At 50.0% G+C, this 20,853-nt stretch overlaps 1 protein-coding gene across 2 annotated transcripts in view; it reads left to right on the top strand.

Annotated features, from left to right (window-relative positions):
- Positions 1 to 20,853, top strand: part of clcnk (chloride channel K) — an 81,099-nt gene that overhangs the window by 16,734 nt on the left and 43,512 nt on the right. For both annotated transcript variants that reach the window (XM_072478292.1, XM_072478291.1), the window contains 5 exons: positions 10,009 to 10,148; positions 11,066 to 11,143; positions 12,472 to 12,550; positions 17,634 to 17,759; positions 18,989 to 19,073. In XM_072478292.1, the coding sequence (XP_072334393.1) occupies positions 10,009 to 10,148; positions 11,066 to 11,143; positions 12,472 to 12,550; positions 17,634 to 17,759; positions 18,989 to 19,073 (508 nt within the window). The remainder of the gene's footprint in view (positions 1 to 10,008; positions 10,149 to 11,065; positions 11,144 to 12,471; positions 12,551 to 17,633; positions 17,760 to 18,988; positions 19,074 to 20,853) is intronic.

Here is a 20,853-nt window from a genome sequence, read left to right as displayed (position 1 = left end):
GTTTATTTGTTTGCCGTTCCCATCTGTGAGATAACTTGGGACATTTTCTATATTTAAGGAACTGCATGAGAGCACGTTGTTGTTGAAGTGATAGGGCTCCAGTTTGAAAGCTCACACAGACAGAATGGAGATGAGTCAGCACCCTTAAAAGCGGAGGAGAGAAAAGCAGGCAGAAGCCATGGCAATAGCATGATTGATAAATGGGATGTTGCATTAGAGGTGATATTGCTCTGGGGGGATTGTTACTCTCTTGAAATCCTGGACACGCAACTGCGATCCTCGTAAAGTAATAGTTACTTGATTAAAACTGAAGGGTTGAATGGCAGTAAATTCCAAATTTGCACTTCTTGCGAGCAACTGAGGGTCCCACTTATGCTCCTTGGAGACATTTGCCCATCGAAAAGAGGAGCAGAACCGACTGGGACTTTGGCCGAGGGCAAGAGGTCGGGGCTGGGTAGAAAATCGGGAGATGGAGGTTTTTGATTGAAACGTATAAAATTCGAACAGGGCTGGATGTAGGGAGGATGTTTTGCCTGGTTGGGGAATCTAGAGCCAGGGGATGCAGTCTCAGGATACAGGGTACACCATTTAGGACTGAGATGAGGAAAGATTTCTTCACTCAGGAAGCAGTGATCCTGTGGAACTGTCTACCAGAGAAGGATGTGAATGTGTTAAAGAAAGAGATTTTTGTGAGGGCCACGAAGAATCCAGCATGAGTTTTAAGGATACAAAGTAATAACATTTATTTACAATAACATATATATATAACAGCAGCAGCAACTTCCCTTGCTGCACACTTCTTCCTGCTGGTTCCAAATTGGCCAGCTTTATTTATACTTGGAGTTTACTAATGATTTCTCCCCCCCCCTCATTGGGGAAGCTCATACTCCCACAGGATTGTGGGATTGTCATTAGTCCCCAGCCAATGGTAAGCAGGCAGGTTTTCACATCCCTCCCCCCCAAAGTCCAAGGAATCCACCGAAGACCCTGGCGAAGGAGGGCGTCGGACTCGTTTTGCCGCAGGCCGGACACCATTTGCACCCGGCGCTGGATCAGGCGGCGTGTAACGGGACGGAGACCGGCGCTACGGTTGTACATCCACGGCCCGTGGACCCGAGGATTCCCCCTCTGATGCATCCTGTGTCTCCATCTCGGAGTCAGAGTCTGCTGCCTCCGTCATGTCAGCATCTCTATCTCCATTCGGTTCTGTAACGACCTGCGCAGGCTTCGAGTGAGGCACCAGTGGAGGATTGTGAGGAATACCTTCCCTTGTCTCTGGTCTCTGCGGCTGTTGAAATGAGCTCCGGGGGCGGGGAATCCTTTGAGGGGATACTCTTCTGGACCGAGCGTGGTCTACATGTTTGCGCTGGAAACGACCCTGGGCTTGCACCTGGTAAGATATAGGGCCCGTTTGGCGAAAGATTACACCAGGAACCCATTGGGCACCACCAGCAAAATTCCGAATGAATACTGGGTCACCGGGCGCAAACTGCCGAATCGGCTGATGCCGAGAAAATCCCTGTCCCTGCCGTTCTTGTGTGCAGCGTACTTTTGCGCCAATGTCCGGGAAAACCATACTAAGGCGGGTGCAAAGTCTCCGGCACATTAGGAGTTCTGCGGGAGCTACCCCAGTCACCGCATGGGGGGTGGTCCTATACGTAAACAAAAAGCGAGCCAGTCTCGTGTCCATTGATCCGGAAGACTGCTTCTTTAGGCCTCTTTTGAATGTCTGCACTGCACGCTCTGCCAACCCAATTGAAGCCGGGTGGTAAGGGGCAGTGCGGATATGGCGGATGCTGTTCATCTTCGTGAACCTCGCAAACTCCTCACTCGTGAATGGAGTGCCGTTATCCGTGACCAGCACCTCGGGGAGGCCATGCGTGCTAAAAGACAAACGCATCTTTTCAATTGTTGCGCAGGACGTTGTCCCCTGCATCTTATGCACCTCTAGCCATTTAGACTTGGCGTCAATTAATAGAAGGAACATGGATCCTTGAAAAGGGCTTGCGAAATCTGCATGCAAGCGTGCCCAAGGCCGCCCTGGCCATTCCCAGTGATGTAGGGGCGCGGCCGGCGGAAGCTTCTGATGCTCCTGGCAAATGGAGCAGTTTTGGGCCACCTTCTCAAAGTCGGTGTCGAGGCCTGGCCACCAGACATAACTCCGGGCCAACATTTTCATTTTGGTCACACCTGGATGCCCATTGTGCAAGTCTGTTAGTATCAGCTCCTGGCCTTTTTCCGGGACAATCACACGCATCCCCCACAAGAGGGTGCCGTCTTCCACGCTGAATTCTGACAGCTTGGAGGAAAATGCCCGCAACTCACCTGGGAGCTGTCTATGCTGCCCACCACACAGGACTATGTGCCGAACCTTTGACAGGACTGGCTCCGTCTGGGTCCACTCACGGATCTGTGATGCCGTGACAGGCAAGGTGTCCATAAGATTTAGGGTTGCAACCACCTCACCGGTCGTGGGAGTCGACATGGGGCCGGTCGATAAAGGCAATCGGCTCAGTGCGTCGGCATTCGCTATCTGCGTTCCTGGTTTGTGCTCCAGAGAATACTCGTATGCAGCAAGCAACAAAGCCCAGCGCTGGATCCGTGCGGAAGCAATGGGCGGTATTGGCTTATCCTCTCTGAAAAGTCCCAGCAGAGGCTTATGATCAGTCACGATAGTGAAATGGCGGCCATACACGTACTGGTGGAAGCGTTTCACCGCAAAAACCACTGTCAGGCCCTCCTTCTCGATCTGCGAGTACTTTTTCTCCGCTGCAGTCAATGTGCGGGAGGCGAAAGCTATCGGTCGCTTGGCCCCGTTCTCCATCTTGTGGGAAAGGACGGCCCCAATACCATACGGGGATGCATCACATGTGACGAGCAAAGGCTTTCCAGGATCATAGTGGGTTAGTAACCCAGTGGACGACAATTGTTGCTTTACCCGCTGGAAAGCGGTTTCTTGCGGCTGACCCCAAACCCAGGTGATTTTTCTTTAGCAGAAGGTGCAATGGGGCCAGCGTAGTTGCCAGATTGGGGAGGAACTTCCCGTAATAGTTTACGAGACCGAGAAAAGAACGAAGATGCGAAGTGTCAGTCGGGGTGGGGGCCTGTTGAATCGCACGCACCTTCTCTGCGACGGGGTGCAAACCTTCGCGGTCCACCCGATAACCTAGGTAGACTACTTCCTTTGCCTGAAATACGCACTTTGTGCGACGTAAACGGACTCCAGCCTCCGAAAAGCGTCTAAGGACAGCCTCCAGATTTTCCAAATGTTCCTGCTCCGACGTCCCTGTAATCAAAACGTCATCTAAGTAGACAGCAACACGTGGTAAACCTCTCAAAATGCCCTCCATAACACATTGAAAAATTGCGCAGGCAGAGGACACTCCAAAGTGCAACCGTGTATATTCATACAGGTCCCGGTGTGTATTAATCGTTACATATGGTCGGGAGGCAGGGTCCAGCTCCAACTGCAGGTAGGCGTGACTCATATCTAATTTTGTGAACGAGAGTCCACCTGCAGGCTTCGCGTAGAGATCCTCTATGCGAGGCATTGGATATCGGTCGAGTCGGGAAGCCGTATTCACTGTAAGTTTATAGTCGCCACACAAGCGAACTGTGGCATCTGGCTTCATTACAGGTACAATTGGTGCTGCCCAGTCAGCAAAACGGACGGGCCTGATAATACCCAAACTCTCCAAACGAGTGAGCTCCCCTTCTACCTTCTCGAGCAAGGCGTAAGGCACCGGGCGCGCCCGGAAATAGCACGGCGTGGCTCCTGGTTTAACTTGAATACGGGCTACGGCCCTTTTTATTTTCCCCAAACCAGGCTGGAATACATCTGGGTATCGTCCTAGCACCTCAGTCAACCCTTCAGAAACTGTTTGGAGGATGTGCTGCCATTGCAACCGCAAATGACGCAACCAGTCCCGACCCAACAGGCTGGGCCCATGGCCGCGCACCACGATAAGTGGGAAACGCCCCTCCTGGCGTCCATAAACAACAGGGGTCATTGTAGTTCCTGCAATGTCCAGTGGTTCCCCCGTGTAGGTGGCCAACCTGGCCTGTGAGTCGGTTAATGTAAGGGTCTGTATACCCTGCTTGATGCGGTCGGATGTCCTCTGGGCGATCACGGAGACCGCTGCGCCAGTGTCCAACTCCATCTCAAGCGGGTGGCCATTGACCCGTACTGTCACCTTAATGGGCGCCACACGGGGAGCTGCCACACAATGCAGCTGCAGGCAGTCGTCCTCCGTCTCCACGTCCTCAGGAGTAGTCGCCGCAGGTTCATCCACATGGAAGGTACAGCCCCTGGGCTGGTCCCAGTTATGGCCCCTGGGCTGGTCCCAGTTTTGGTCGGAACGACTGCGCCTCTAGCGCCCCCAGGACCGCCGTCCGCGACGGGGTCGGCGCCTACAAGTCTGTCACAGACATGGCTCCTCATCCATTGGTTCTGGAGAAGGCTCCCTTCTGGGAGGAATGTCCGACGGCCACTGGCGTTGGTCCGGGCGTTACCTCACCCAAGGTACCGCAGGAGTGCAGGGGGACGTTTTCTGACGGAAGGGGTTGCGCCCCAAGGCATGCACTTCCATTCCCTGTAGCTCCTGCACTCCTCGTTCTGTGCTCTCTCGGGACAATACTATTTGAATGGCCTGTTGAAAATGTTGGCTCAGCTAACAACTTTCTCTGGGTGGCCGCATTGTTAATACCGCAAACCAAACGGTCGCGTAACATTTCTGACAAGATCTCACCATAGTCACAGTACTCCGCAATCCTGCGTAGCCTGGATAGAAAATTGGCAAGGGATTCTCCTGGGGTGTTCCCAGTGGTATTAAACCGGTAACGCTGGACTATCGTGGACGGGGTTGGGTTAAAATGTTGCCCCACTATATTCACAAATTCATCCAACATTTTGGTGTCCGCGCAGCTGGGTACGTAAGGCTCCTAATCACCCCAAACGTAAGCGGGCCGCAGGCGGTGAGCAATATGACCACCTGGCGCTCGTTTTCGGTGATATTATTTGCCCAGAAATAATAACGCATCCGTTGTGTGTACTGGTTCCAGCTTCCCAGGGCAGCATCAAAAACATCCAAACGTCCGTACAGAGGCATGGTATAATAGAAAACAACTTCCAACCTGTATCCAACAAAAATCCAGGGAGGTGGCTTCAGCAGTGTAGACAGCTATTCACTTTAACCCTCGTCGCCAGTTTAGTGAGGGCCACGAAGAATCCAGCACGAGTTTTAAGGATACAAAGTAATAACATTTATTTACAATAACATATATATATATATAACAGCAGCAGCAACTTCCCTTGCTGCACACTCCTTCCTGCTGGTTCCAAACTGGCCAGCTTTATTTATACTTGGAGTTTACTAATGGTTTCTCCGCCCCCTCATTGGGGAAGCTCATACTCCCACAGGATTGTGGGATTGTCATTAGTCCCCAGCCAATGGTAAGCAGGCAGGTTATAACAGAGATAGATTTTTAAAAGATTTTAATGGCTTTAAGGGGTACGAGGAGAGGGCGGGAGTACGGCATTGATTTCGGCAATCAGCCACGATCATTTTTTAAAAATTTGTTCTTGGGATGTGGCCATCGCCGGCTGCGTCAGCATTTATTGCCCATCCCTAATTGCCCTTCAACTGAGGTGCTTGTTCGGCCATTTCAGTGGGGGACAGTTAAGAGTCAACCACAGTGCTGTGTGGATCTGAAGTCACATGTAGGCCAGACCGAGTAAGGACAGCAGATTTCCTTCCCTGAAGAACATTAGTGAACTAGATGGGTTTTTACGACAATCGACATTGGTTTCATGGTCATCATTAGACGTTTAATTCCAGACTTTTTTTTATTGAATTCAAATTTCACTACCTGCCCTGGTGGGATTCGAACCTGGAATCGTAGAGCAGTAACCCTGGGTCTCTGGATTACTAGCCCAGTGACAATACCACACCGCCACCGCAGAGCAGGCTCGAATGGCTCATAGGTTCTATGGTGAGTATCGTCCGGCTGCTGCCCCCAGTTTTAATATGCAACCATGGGGAGTGGTCCAAAAGGAAGGAGGCACGACAAACAGTGATAGGTACGACAAAATGGTCCCGCAACAGGCCTGGGGCCCTCCTCGGCAAATTGAAATTGGACCAGCATCGGCCTCTTCCTGGCTGCCAGGGAAGGGAGTGCAGTGCAATATGGTAGCCAGACGGTTCCAGGTTTGATGGCCAGTCAGTCTCCAGTTCTTTAATCTCGGCCCTATTGGCGTCTCAGATGCTGGACTAGGGATGGGAAATTCTACCAGGGTTCCTGCTTCTGAATGCCATCTGGTGACCTCTGCTGTTGGTGCGCAGATCGGTTGAAGTCCGGATGGATTTTAACCGTCAGATCCTCAAACAACTGCCTGTCAATGACGGGTGATAACGCCAAATAGACAAGAACTGTTTGAAAAACCTATTGTTTTTGCATGCTGTCAGTCAGTGTGTTATGTTACCAATGTGGGGTTAATTACTGCCATCGGAGTTACAATACTGGTTAACGTCATTGGGTGCATTGATTATCCTTACCTGTTATAATGTTCAACACATCGTTAACCTTTCCATCGCAACTTGGTTTATCAGTGCAGTCATGTGTGGATGCAGTGCCCCCAATAGGCTTTGCACATCACTGCACAAGCTAGTTGTGTTTTCAGCAATTGCTGAGCTGAATTAAATATTTAAATTAAATATCTGTTTTGCAATGATAGAAAATAACCAACATACTTGCATAGAACTTATATCATGCCTTTTATGACTTTGGGATGTCTCAGAGCCAATGAAGAACGGTTAAAGTGTTGCTGGCATAATGTAGAAAACAAAAAGCAAGCATTTTATTGTCTTTATTTGGATTTCTGATGAGACTGAAGGTAAAGTGGTGCAACGGTGCTGGATAACTAAAATTGGGGCTTTTTAAGGGCAGCATGGTGACGCAGTGGTTAACACTGTGCCTCACGGCGCGGAGGTCTCAGGTTCGATCCCGGCTCTGGGTCACTGTCCGTGTGGAGTTTGCACATTCTCCCCGTGTCTGCGTGGGTTACTCCCCCACAACCCAAAAGATGTGCAGGCTAGGTGGATTGGCCACACTAAATTGCCCCTTAATTGGAAAAAATGAATTGGGTACTCTAAAATTTTTTTAAAAGGAGAAAAAAAAATTGGGGGCCATTTACATGTCATTCTATGTCTATTAAGAACAACAATCTCCATAAATTCAATTTGCACCAGTTGCCCTCAAACACTTTAAGCGGGTAGTCAATCAGACAGGCAGGAACTGGAATACAAACAACAGGGGCGAGATTCTCCGACCCCCCGCCGGGTCGGAGAATCGCCGGTGGGCTGGCGTGAATCCCGCCCCCGCCGGTTGCCGAATTCTCCGGCACCGGATATTCGGCGGGGGCGGGAATCACGCCGCGCGGTTGGCGGGCCCCCTCCCTCGCGATTCTCCGGCCCGAATGGGCCGAAGTCCCGCCGCTAAAATGCCTGTCCCGCCGGCGTAGATTAAACCACCTACCTTACCGGCGAGACAAGGCAGCGCGGGCGAGCTCCGGGGTCCTGGGGTGGGCGCGGGGCGATCTGTCCCCAGGGGGTGCCCCCACGGTGGCCTGGACCGCGATCGGGGCCCACCGATCCGCGGCCGGGCCTGTGCCGTGGGGGCACTCTTTTCCTTCTGCCTTCGCCACGGTCTCCACCATGGCGGAGGCGGAAGAGACTCCCTCCAATGCGCATGCGCGGGAATGCCGTCAGCGGCCGCTAACGCTCCCGCGCATGCGCCGCCCGGAGATGTCATTTCCACGCCAGCTGGCGGGGCACAAAAGGCCTTTTCCGCCAGCTGGTGGGGCGGAAATTAGTCCGGCGTGGGCCTAGCCCCTTAAGGCTGGGACTCGGTCCCCTAAGATGCGGAGCATTCCGCACCTTTGGGGCGGCGCGATGCCCGACTGATTTGTGCTGTTTTGGGCGCCAGTCGGCGGACATCGCGCCAATACCGGAGAATTTCGCCCCCGGTAACATATTCCGCTGCAGAGGCCATCACAGCCGCCGGGTCCTCTCCATAGCACCTTTCATACAATTACAATTTCTGTAATAGTAATCTTTGTCAATTGAGCTGTGTAGGCCTCAAGCTCTGGAATTACCTCCACAAACTCCTTCTTCATACTTCCAATTCGCTCACTTTCTTTGAGACACCTCTTAAAACCTACCTCCACGACCAAGTGTTTGTTCACCTTTAACAAGTGATCTCAGCTCTACGTTTGCCAACTTCCTTTACCGTGATCCCTGGTGTGTGCTGAGTTGGCTCAACTCAGCTGGGGAAGAGGTTGAAGCACAACAATGGGCCTCAGTAACTCTGGGTTATGGAGGGAAAATTGTCAGCAAAGATGTGCAGGTTAGGTGGATTAGCCATGTTAAATTGCCCCTTAGTCTTCAGGGATGTGATGATTAGGTGGGGTTACGGGGATATGATGGGGGAGTGGGCCTAGGTAGGGCGAACTTTCAGAAGCTTGGTGCAGACACGATGGGCCGAATAGCCTTCTTCTACCCTTTTGGGATTCTGTGGTAAAGGTAGTTAAAATCACGATTCGTAAATTGAGGTAAGGATGAATCTGGAGCCAATCTTTTCTTCAAACAGGTTTATTCACAAAAGCACTGACCCCTCCCTGCTGTAAACCAGTTCTTATATACTTGCCCCAATTGGCAACAGCTTCTTTACAAACTAAAGCCTGCACTTCATTGTAACAGGATTCCAACATTGACAAGGAGCACAATCAGGCAAAATATTGAGCCAAAGAGGGTGACATTAAGACAGATGATCATACACTTGGTCTTAGAGGTAGGTTTTAGGGAGTGTCTTAAAGAACGAGACTGAGCTGGAGATGTGAAAATGTTTGGGGAGCTTTGGGCCTACGCAGCTGAATTGCCCAGAATTTCTGTCACGGATCCTGGAAATTTGAGTGTCAGACTGTATAGGACGAGGTGAATTTTTGTTTAGATCGTTGGGGGATTCCAGAGTCAACAATGGAAGGAAGCTGTTTGCTTAAGATTCTCCAACTACCATCAGAGTGGTAAGAGTGGCACTAGGCGAGGGCAATCACATTGACAAAACAGAAGAGAGATATCAGAGGAAGATGTACTGGTCAATTATGATGAAGGCTATAGATATATTGAGGAGGGTTAATCTACCAAATTCACAGTCAAAGAAAACAGCATTTGCAATGCTGGTTATGGCCATTTCAATAGTGTGGCAAGGGTGGAATCCTGATTAAAGAGATTCAGGTTGTGGGCAACGGAGTAACATTCGAAGAGAGAGAGAGTACAACAACAAGTCACATTTATATAACTCCTTTATCATAATAGAAGATCCCAAGATGCTTCACCCAGCCACAAAAGGAGATATTAGGTCAGATGACCAAAAGCCTTTTTTTATTTTTGTAAATTTAAAAAATAAATTTAGAGTACCCAGTTATACTTTTGCAATTAAGGGGCAATTTAGCGTGGCCAATCCACCTACCCTGCGCACCTTTGGGTTGCGGGGGTGAGACCGACGCAGACACGGGAAGAATAGAATGTGCAAACTCCACACGGACACTGATCCGGGGCCGGGATCAAACCCGGGTCGTCGGCGCCGTGAGGCGGCAGAGCTAACCACTGTGCCACCATGCTGCCCAGATGACCAAAAGCTTGACCAAAGAAGTAGATTTTAAGAAGTGTCTTAAATGAGGAAAGTGAGGCAGAGGGGTGTAGGGAGCGAATTCCAGAGTACAGGGCCCAGACATCTGTAGACAAGACCAGCAATGGTGGAGAGAGAAAACTGGTATCAAAGCAAATGTGAAAGGTAAGGGCATGGTTTCTCTAATTGTTTAGGGTCCATTATTAATTTTGGATGTTTTGCAAGCTCCTATATTATTGATCAACCCCAGGACTTTTCTATTCTGTCATTCCTCTTCATAATATTTCAGAGATTTATCCAGATGGACTTGTCCTTTACATCTAGGTTCAGGCATTCCAGAACTGAAGACCATTCTGACTGGAGTACTTCTGGAGGAGTATCTGACAATGAAAAACTTGGGAGCAAAGGTGGTTGGTTTGACATGTTCCCTGGCAGCGGGCAGCACAATATTTTTGGGGAAAGTGGTAAGTTAAAGGTTTAAATGTATTACCTGAGAGAGATGGAAGGAGTGTAGCGATGGAGAGATGGGGATAGTGCAAATGCTGCCGTGGTGGCAGAACAAGAGGGAAGAAAAGAGAATTGATCTACAAGAGCTCATATTTCTATAATGAAGCTCCCAATAAACGTCACAGGAACTTTCTAAAACAAAGTATGATACTGAGCCACATGCGGTGATATTTGGTCAGATGAGTAAAATCTTGGTCAAAGGGAGGATAAATAATTGGAGGGATAAAATATTGAGAAAGAACTGGAGGGGTGTGTGGAGAAAGGGAGTACGTGTTGGAAAGATAAAGAATCAAGAAGGGACGAAGCAACGGATTGGGGTGGGGGGAATGGTGGAGGGGTTAAAAGAACTCCAAGACAAACAAACAGAACCAGCACAAGACCTAGGGCCCTGCCAGAGCCAGCGCAAGCAAACAAGTAAAGCTCTACCAAAATGTAAATAGACCAAGACACCCAGGGAACACCTAAAAGGGGAAGGGGTGGAGAGGGAGGGCGGGGCCAACTGATAGGGGGGAGGGGAAGGGGGTGAAAGGAACTATACATATGTAAATACATGATGATTACTTTTTGTAAATTATATATGAACTGCAAAATTCCAATTAAAATATTTTTTGAAAAAGAAACCTGGTGGCGTCCACCATTAACACTTGGAGGTTTGGGCTTGGGGCAAGTATAAGTCATTGGGTGAAGGACAATATCTCATGGGAAAACACTTGAGTGAGGTACCAGAGGGCCACATCCCTCTGTGAAGCTATACCCTTGTGAGGGTGCCAGTGACTCCGGGAGAGCACAGAAGGGTGCAAAGTAAAGGAAAATAAGGAATATTGAATGAGGAAGGGCAACATGATTAAATGACTTTTCTTGCCTGAACCCCCAGGGCCCATTTGTCCACATCTCCAGCATGATTGCAACTTATTTGGGAAGAATTCGAACTACCGTCACGAGAGACTATGAGGTAAGGAGGGATATATATTTTTTTAATTTAGAGTACCTAATTCATTTTTTTTTCTAATTAAGGGGCAATTTTTAGTGTGGCCAATCCACCTCGCCTGCACATCTTTGGGTTGTGGGGGCGAAACCAACACAAACACGGGGAGAATGTGCAAACTCCACACAGACAGTGACCCAGAGCCGGGATCAAACCTGGGACCTCGGCGCCGTGAGGCAGCAGGGCTAACCCTCTGCGTCACCGTGCTGCCCGTAAGGAGGGACATTAAGGTGAAATTTATAAATAATTAAAACCAAATCATGCGATTGATGCCCTGACCTTGTACATAGACAAAGTGAGGAAAAATTATCTCTTTCATTAGATAATTCGTACAAGAACAGTGCCCAAATGTTAATGTTCCTGAGCCATAAAGATCGGGAAGGTTTGAACTCTCGCCTGTTCGGTGGTCTCCTTTGGACTGGTGATTGAGTGAATGCAGTTGGTCTTAGCAAGCCTGAAGGGGAAAATCAGCCAGGGTTCCTGCTGCTGACTGCAGTCCGCAACATTTATCGAAGGTGCATTTGTCTGGGCGAGAACAGATTGGGACTTGGCTGCGATGTCCCCAAAGCCAGGTACCCTGTAGAAACACCCCGTTGAGGTTAATGCGTGAACCATTGTCGTCGGGTCAGGAGCCGGAGAGCCACACCCCTCTGTACCCTCGTGAGGGGACCAGTGACTTTAGGAGGCCACAGGAGGGTGGAAATTTGCAGAGAATTCATTTCTGCAAATTTTTGCCACATTGACTTGACTCAATGCACCTTCTAACTGCTATATTCCAGTAGATCTGTCATCTACCACAGTGTAATAGTCAAGTTATTTCATGAATTCAGCGTAGAAATTCCAAAAACACCTCAGCTGGTCTAGTTTCAGACCGACCCGAGTTGCCTCACGCTAACTGCATTTCCACGGAACATAGAACATAGAACATACAGTGCGGAAGGAGGCCATTCGGCCCATCGAGACTGCACCGACCCACCTAAGCCCTCGCTCCCACCCTATCCCCATAACCCAATAACCCCGCCTAACCTTTTTGGTCACTAAGGGCAATTTAGCATGGCCAGTCCACCTAACCTGCACGTCTTTGGACTGTGGGAGGAAACCGGAGCACCCGGAGGAAACCCACGCAGACACAGGGAGAACGTGCATACTCCGCACAGACAGTGACCCAGCGGGGAATCGAACCTGGGACCCTGGCGCTGTGAAGCCACAGTGCTAACCACTTGTGCTACCATGCTGCCCCTGTAGACTGCGGAACAAAGCTAATTTCTGCCTGTGATTTATTTCTTTTTCTACAGAATAAGAACAAGCAGTATGAGATGCTGGTGGCGGCAGCAGCAGTCGGGGTCGCAAGTTGCTTTGGTGCACCCATCAGCGGTAAGAAACTGGTCAGTAAAAAGGTAACCCCTCCACAAGGCAGGTTAAAAAACCCGTCCTGTAGTGGAGGAAATGGGGAGGCTTCAGTCTGGGCAAAATAATGCCCACAACGGAAAGGAAGGAGGTATAAATGTGGCAAAAGACAATTCTCCGCCATTGGGATTCTCTACTCCCGCTGGCAGCACACTCCTGCTCCCAGGTTTCCCAGTGTCGTGGCGTGGCTACAATGGAAATTCCCATTGACAAGCAGCGGGAACAGAGAATCCCGTCGCCAGTGTACGGGACACCACCGAGAAACACACGACTGGGGGATCGGAGAATCCTGTCTACAACTTTGAGGAGTTGATTGGAGTTGGATTTGCTATCTTGGATTGGATTTGTTTATTGTCACGTTTACCAAGGTACGGTGAAAAGTATTGTTCTGCCTACAGTCCAGACAGATCATTCCATACATGAGAAAAGAAAACATAGGACATACATAAATACACAATGTAAATACAGAGACACAGACATCGGGTGAAGCATACGGAGTGAAGTACTGCTCACTAGAGAAGATGTGTGAAGAGATCAGATCAGTCCATGAGAGGGTCATTCTGGATTCTGGTAACACCGGGGAAGAAGCTGTTTTTACACCTGTTAGTGCGTGTTCTCAGACTTTTGTATCTTCTGCCTGATGGAAGAAGTTGGAAAAGTGAATAAGCCGGGTGGGAGGTATCTTTGATTATGCTGCCCGCATTCCCAAGGCAGTGGGAGGTGTAGACCGAGTCAATGGATGGGAAGCGGGTTTGTGTGATGGACTGGGCATCAATCGCGGCCTAAATTACTCTTAATTGTGCATTTAAATATGGTGGACAGGCTGGTGATTTCGGCACCTGCCCACCCATCCCCTGTATTATGAAGGTGAGCTCAAAAGTGAATGGGAAGGTGGTGGAATGGGCACCCACCTCATTTTATCGCCCCGCAGGAAACACAACTATAGGGCTCATGTAAAATTCAGCCCAAGAGTGGATATACCAAACAATTCTTCCCCTACCTAATTCCTTAACTCAGAATAGTGAAGCCAATTAGGGGCTAACCTTCCGGTCTGCATGGTTCAATACTCGCTGTGCACGTCTGATAGACTATGGGGAATAATTTCATGATTCTGATTTAATTTTAATTATGAGTAACTTTTTGCAAAACAGATTCCCATTCCATCATAGAGTCACAGAGCCAGATTTTCGCTAACAAAGCAGATAATTCGATTTGGGAATTTCTGATCCCATTTGGGAATGGCATTAACATAAAAAGATGGCCAAACATCTGGGGCGGGATTCTCCGACCCCCCGCCGGGTCGGAGAATCCCCGGGGGGCGGCGCGAATCCTGCCTCGCCCCTCCAACGCTGGCTGCCGTATTCTCCGGCGCCGGTTTTCAGGCGGGGGCGGGGATCACGCCGCACCGGTCGGGGGCTGTTGGCAACGGCTCCCCCGGCAATTCTCCGGGCTGGTGCGGTCCTCAAGGGGGATGCGACCCCGGGGGGGCCCCCACGGTGGCCTGGCCCGCGATCGGGGCCCACCGATCTGCGGGCGGGCCTGTGCCATGGGGGCACTCCTTCCTTCCGTGCCGGCCCCTGTAGGACTCCGCCATGGCCGGCGCGAAGAAGACAACCCCCTGCGCATGCACCAGAATACTAGGTTGACAACTTCATGAGGAAAGTAATCCTTTCTGTGATCGCTTTTGTCAATGTCTGTATGTTTAATTGGCCAGGATTAAGAGGCATGAAATGGATAAATATTCTGTTATTGATATTATAATTGCTCTATCTGATTGACAGATGGAGAGGATTGTAGGAGCAGTATTTCTTTTTCAAACCAGATTTCTGAATGGATGTTTTCTCCCTCAGCATTTCAACATTTGCTATTTATTATACAGCTCATTGATTCCGTGTGTAGTGCATTTTGGGTGAAATGACATGGAGGGCATAGAGTGACATGGGGGGTGGGGGGGCATGGTTTTAGATCTTTTAAGCTTAACTTCCAAAAGGTTCCTGAATCCAGACTATGGTTCATGACTCTGCTATGTGGCTGTGAACCATGAGTCATGGAGAAGCTGGTTCGACTCTTCAAGGATTTTGGGTGTCCATGAACTGAACTGGTCTGGAGTCCAGGGTGTGGGCCCACTACCCGCACCCTTATCTCATGCAGGCAAAAATCGGCAGCGCTGGGAATCGGGACCTTTCAGTCATTCTTAAAGAGCTCCAGGGTCTGCACGCCTCTGCGGAAATGCGGGCCATTGAGTGTTTATGGCATAGGAGGCCATTTGGTCCACCGTATTCATGCTGGCTCTCAGTAGAGAAACCCAGTCAGTCACGTTCCCCTGCTCTACCCCTGTATCTCTGCAAGCTTATTTCCCTTAAGTGCCTATCCAATTTCCTTTTGAAATCATTGATCATGTCCACTTCCATCACCCTCCTAGGCAATGAGTTCCAGGCCATTGTCACTTGGTGCATTAAAAATAAAAGTTTGCACCCACATTCTCCTTGCATCTCTGGCCCGAAGCTTTAAATCTAAGCCGCCTTAGTCCTTGTATGATCAACTTATGTTTGTCTACCGAAACTAAAACCACCATAATCTTGTACACCTCAAATTTAGGTCTGTAAGTGTGTGTGTGTGTGTTTTCTTGACTTGTTCGCAACCCCACCCAACTGAAACATTCTGAGTCTTGAATTCAGTCCCAGAGCTAGAGGGAGTTGGTCAAGCCCAACAAAGGCAGCAGAGTCGGCCTTGTTTCGAAACAGAAAGCCACATGGCAAAGACTTTCTCAGTGTCAGAAGGAGAATGGATAAAATCTAGTCGACAGTTATTTTGTCTTCGCCAATTCGGACAACGTACTGATGTGTTGAAATGTAGCGCATGTTGTTATTTAGTATTACAGTGCAAAGACAGAGGGGGTCGGATTTTCCAGCCTTTCCTGATCTTGTCCCGTCAAGAACGACCCCCCGCCACACACACACACACACAGCGGGTTCCCAGGTGGTAGGTCACACAAAATGTCGTAGACATCAGTGGGGTCAGAGGATCCCGCTGGCAGCCACTTGCGAGCCACCCTGCTGCCGGGAAACACACCACGGGCGGGGGTGGGGCGTTCCGCGGAGTTCCACCCATTGTGGGATCGGAAATTCCTTTTACTGGTCCGTCAAATGTTCCATCCCACCCACGGCGATTCCCGTGGTGAGCGGGGCCGAGAAATACCAGTTGAAATTGTTGAATCCAATTTGTAACTGTTGCTCTGTCCGTTCACACGTTGCAAAGAAAAACAACTGAGCAATTTTGAGTCTGGCGCCTTTGCTTTCCCAGGTCCCTCTTCATGAAGATTGGAGACCTTCACCTGCACAGACGTGAATACCCAGATCAGATCGCAAGGGGGGCAGATTATTATTATACCTTGAGTTACACTAATGAGTAGCTAGATATTGGCCAGTACAGGCAGACTGCTGAACATGATACAGGAGTGACCAACTCTGCTGGACCCAAGAGAATATCTAAGGCCATACCCTGTACCCATAACACCCACCGGCACGCAGTTCCAGAGGGTGACACATGAGAAAATGGAAAAATAAGCCATTGTTACCTGTTATACCATATTCAAGTAATGTCATTTCTGTTAGTTGGAGACTTTAAAAAGAAAATTTTTATTCTCCTCATTTTCCACATTTTCATCATACGCAACAAACAATAACCAACAATAACAAATACAGTATCAATCCCCCAACCAGCATCCTCTTCAATATACAAACCCAAACATCACCCATACAATCCAAATACAACAAAACAAAAAGACCAAAAGAGAATCAATGGTCATCCCATAAACACTGTGCTTAATCCTCCCAATAGCTCCCCCTCCCCCCCCCCTAATGCTCGATGGTATCCAATTCTTGAAAGTGTATGATAGGCAATGCCCATGAATTGTAGAACTCTTCCATGTTCCCCCTCACTTCAAACTTCACCTCGAGCGTCAAAAATTCCAGCAGGTCCCCGCCGAGGCACAGGGCGGAGAAGCTAACCTCCACCCCAGCAGGACCCACCTCCTGGCAATCAGCGCGGCGAAGGCTAAAACATCTGCAGCCCGGGCTGGTCCGACACCCTGAAAATGGTTTCTAGGGGCCCTGGCTGCAAACTCCCATGTACCATCCCTGAGATGACCTTAATAAACCTCCCTCCAATACACCTCCAGCTTTGGGCAGGACCAAAACATGTGAACATGGTTTGCGGGGCTCCTCCCATAGCGCTCACATGCATCCTCCACCCCCTCAAAGAGTTGGCTCATCCTCGCCCTCGTGAGGTGCACCCTATACACGATCTTCAACTGTATCAGCCCCGACCTCGCACACAAGGTTGAGGCGTTTACCCTCCGGAGCACCTCACACCACAGACCGTCCTCCATAACGTCCCCCAACTCTTCCTCCCACTTGGCTTTAATCCCCTCCAAGGATACCTTATCCTCCCCACCAAATCCTCCCATAGATCACTGTCACCACCCCTTTCTCCATTCCCCCTGCCGCCAATACCTCTTCCAACAACGTGGGAGCCGGCGCCATCGGAAACCACTGAACCTCCATCCTGGCAAACTCCCCGGAGCTGCAGGTACCTAAATATTTCCCCCTGCCCCGGTCTCTATTTCTCCCCCAATCCTCAAGCCTCGCAAAACGACCTCTCAGGAACAGGTCTTTCAATACCCCAACCCCCCTGCCTGCCGTCCTCTCTGCAGAACTACCTTCCTAACCGTGGCTACCTTCTCCCCCTGCCAAATAAACAAGGTGATCAACTTAAGTTGGAGACTTTTAACTGTACAATCTCCTTCCAGGGAAGAATAAATGACAGGATTTAAAATTGTAAATGGGGTTCTTTCATTGCAGGCAGTGGGTGGTTTAACTCACTCAAACCCCATTCGTTGACACAGAGGTAAAATTGGGCTCTTAAATGTTCAATGTCTGCATTCAGCATTTTGGCAATGCTGGTGCCACTGATCCTTGCCGTACGTCAATGAACCACTGCTGACCTGTGATCGGTGTCTTGAAATGTAATCTGTGCTTGCTTTTCTCAGGTGTCCTGTTCAGTGTGGAGGTGATGTCGTCTCATTTCGCGGTGCGTAACTATTGGCGGGGCTTCTTTGCTGCCACCTGTGGCGCGTTCGTGTTCCGACTTCTTGCTGTGTTCAACAGTGAACAAGGTGAACACCACAAGGGGGCACTGCGAGGCCTGCAGATCTCCACATCGCATCCACCTCAGTTCTCCATTTTCCTAATTTTCTATTGTCAGTAACAGGTCATTCTGAAAAACACAAGATTAAAAACACCCTTCAGTCCATAAGTGAGTGAGCGGAGAGGTGGTGGCGCAGTGGTAATGTCACTGGACCAGTGTCCCAGGCCCAGTGATGTGGGTTCAAATCCTGCCACGGCAGCTGAATTTAAATTCAATGAGTAAAATCTGGAATTGAAAATTAGTCTCAGCAGTGGTGATCATGTCAGCAAATCATTGGTTGTTGTGAACAGCTATCTGGTTCACTACCCGTCCATCCTTACCTGGCCTGGCCTACATGTGACTCCAGACCCACAGTGGTTGGCTCTTCACTGCCCTCTGGAATGACCAAACAAGCCTGGGGCAATTAGGGTCAGCCAACAAATGTTGCCCTTGCCAGCGATGCCCCACATCTCATGACAGAACTAAAAATGAGAGATAAGGTTGACATATTGATCTGACGGTAAATGCAAAGATGTAAGTGATTGAGGAATAGGGTATGTGATGTCAATTCCACCGGTTAATTTTGACTTTTGCTGATGGTATTGGACCAAGCGACCCAGATATACCTCCCCCAATTATCTATCTCCAACACAGCACCCAATAAGTGCTTGATTTCAATAATGGAGGAAATCTAAAAAGCTAGTGAGGGCACAATGGTCCCCTTCTGCACCATGGTTGCAAAATGAACTGGGAAAAGTAATAAAGCCTCGCAGTTACCTATTGTGAGCAGATGCTCCCCACAAGTGTCAAAGCAGCTGCCTTGAGCCATTGTGTGCACACAGACAAGGGGCATTGTCCATGGAAGCACAGGGCCAGCCAGGGTTCCCCGTTTGGACATTTATTGCTGGATGAGGACATGATGAGGCTCGACGGTGAAGTCCTCCACTGTAGGAGAGCCTGCCTGGACTCACTGCTCACATTGTAAATAATGTCCGCTTCTACGAGGTACAACTGCCCGTGGAGGTGTATCCTTACGAAAATAACATAGTCTCCGCAAGAAGGGAAGGAGGTCAGGAAACGTGGAGAGGAAAGATAAACCTGAAATTCAAGGAGGTGTCCCAGCTACCTGGCAAGGAGGCCCAGATTGCTGCCTCCTCCGGGATTTGCTTCAAGGTTAAAATGTATTTCTAATTTTCCCTGTTTTTCTTTACCCGGCAGAAACAATCATTGCTCTTTTCAAGACAAAATTCAAAGTTGATTTCCCGTTTGACTTACCAGAAACATTCATCTTTATCGTGCTTGGGTGAGGGGCCTTTCTGCTTTATCTCTTGTGTATCTATGTCAAATAGATGGCAATGGAATTGATGCCAGCTACAGGTCCTGAGGCAGCACGTTCAAAATGCACGACCACTACCATCTAGAAGGACAAGAGCAGCAGATACCTGGAAACACCACCACATGGAGGTTCCCCTCCAAGTCACTCACAATTCTGACTTGGAAATGTATCGGCGTTCCTTCACTGTCACTGGGTCACTGTCCGTGTGGAGTTTGCTCATTCTCCCCATGGCTGCGTGGGTTTCACCCCCACAAACCCAAAGATGTGCAGGCTAGGTGGTTTGGCCACGCTAAATAGCCCCTTAACTGGAAAAAAATAATTGTGTACTCTAAATCAGCAAAAAAGATTGACCTCTTATTTTTAAACCATGTCCCATAGTTTTAGTCTCCCCCACAAGAGGAAACATCCTCTGGGTATCCACTCTATAAGTCCCTTCAGGATCTTGGGCGGGATTCTCTGACGCCCCCGCTGGGTCGGAGAATCGGCGGAGGGTGGCGTGAATCACGCCCCCACCAGCCGGCGAATTCTCCGGCACCGAAAATTTGGCGGGGGTGGGAATCCCGCCGCACCGGTGGGCGGGTCCCCCCGGCGATTCTCCGGCCTGCGATGGGCCGAAATCCCGCTGCTGTCATGCCAGTACCGCCGGCGTGAATCAAACCACCTCTCTTACCGGCGGGACTAGCGGCACGGGCGGGCTCCGGGGTCCTGGGGGGGGGGGGCGAGGGGCGATCAGGCCCCGGGGGGTGCCCCCAAGGTGGCCTGGCCCATGATCAGGGCCCACCGATCCACGGGCGGGCCTGTGCCGTGGGGGCACTCTTTTCCTTCCGCCTCGGCCATCGCCTCGCGATGGGCGATGCGGAAGTGACCCCCCCCGCGCATGCGCGGTGATGGCGTCAGCAGCCGCTGACGCTCCTGCGCATGCGCGGACTTCCGCCGACCGGCGGAGTCCCTTCGGCCCCGGCTGGCGTGGCACCAAAGGCCTTTCCCGCTGGCCGGTGGCGTGCCAACCACTCCGGCGTGGGCCTAGCCCCTCAAGGTGAGGACTTGGCCCCTAAAGGTGCGGATTTCTCCGCACCTTTGGGGCAGCCCGATGCCGGAGTGGTTCCCGCCACTCCATCCCGCCGGGACCCCCCGTCCCGCCCGGTAGGTGAGAATCCCGGCCCTTATGTTTTCATAAGATCACCTTGCATTCTTCGAAAACCGAATGTTCAATCTTTCTTTTTTTTATAAATTTAGAGCCCAATTCATTTTTTCCAATTAAGGAGCAATTTAGCGTGGCCAATCTACCCCCAGCACATCTTTGGGTTGTGGGGGAAAGACCCACGCAAACACGGGGAGATTGTGCAAACTCCGCACGGACAGTGACCTAGAGCTGGGATTGAACCTGGGACCTCGGCGCCGTGAGGCAGCAGGGCTAACCCACTGCGCCACCAAATGTTCAACCTTATACTCTGGACAGATTTTATGTCTTTGGCCTCTGGCAGAACCCGATTCAGGAGAGAACATAAGACGTAGGAGCCGACATAGGCCATTCGGCCCATCGAGTCTGCTCTGCCACTCATTTAGATCATGACTGATCAGATATGATAATCCTCAACTTCACTTTCCCATCTTATCCCCATAACCCTTAGTGATTAAAAATCCGCCTTTCTCAGTTTTGAGCAGATACGGTAGAGTAAGGCACTGACAAAACTACACTCTGAATTGGAATGGCACTGGGTAGTGGCAGTTTTACAACTAGGACAGG

This window comes from Scyliorhinus torazame, chromosome 16 (assembly GCF_047496885.1).
Source record: "Scyliorhinus torazame isolate Kashiwa2021f chromosome 16, sScyTor2.1, whole genome shotgun sequence".
In the NCBI taxonomy this organism is placed as follows: domain Eukaryota; kingdom Metazoa; phylum Chordata; class Chondrichthyes; order Carcharhiniformes; family Scyliorhinidae; genus Scyliorhinus; species Scyliorhinus torazame.
This window is presented reverse-complemented; position numbering and strand designations above follow the sequence as displayed.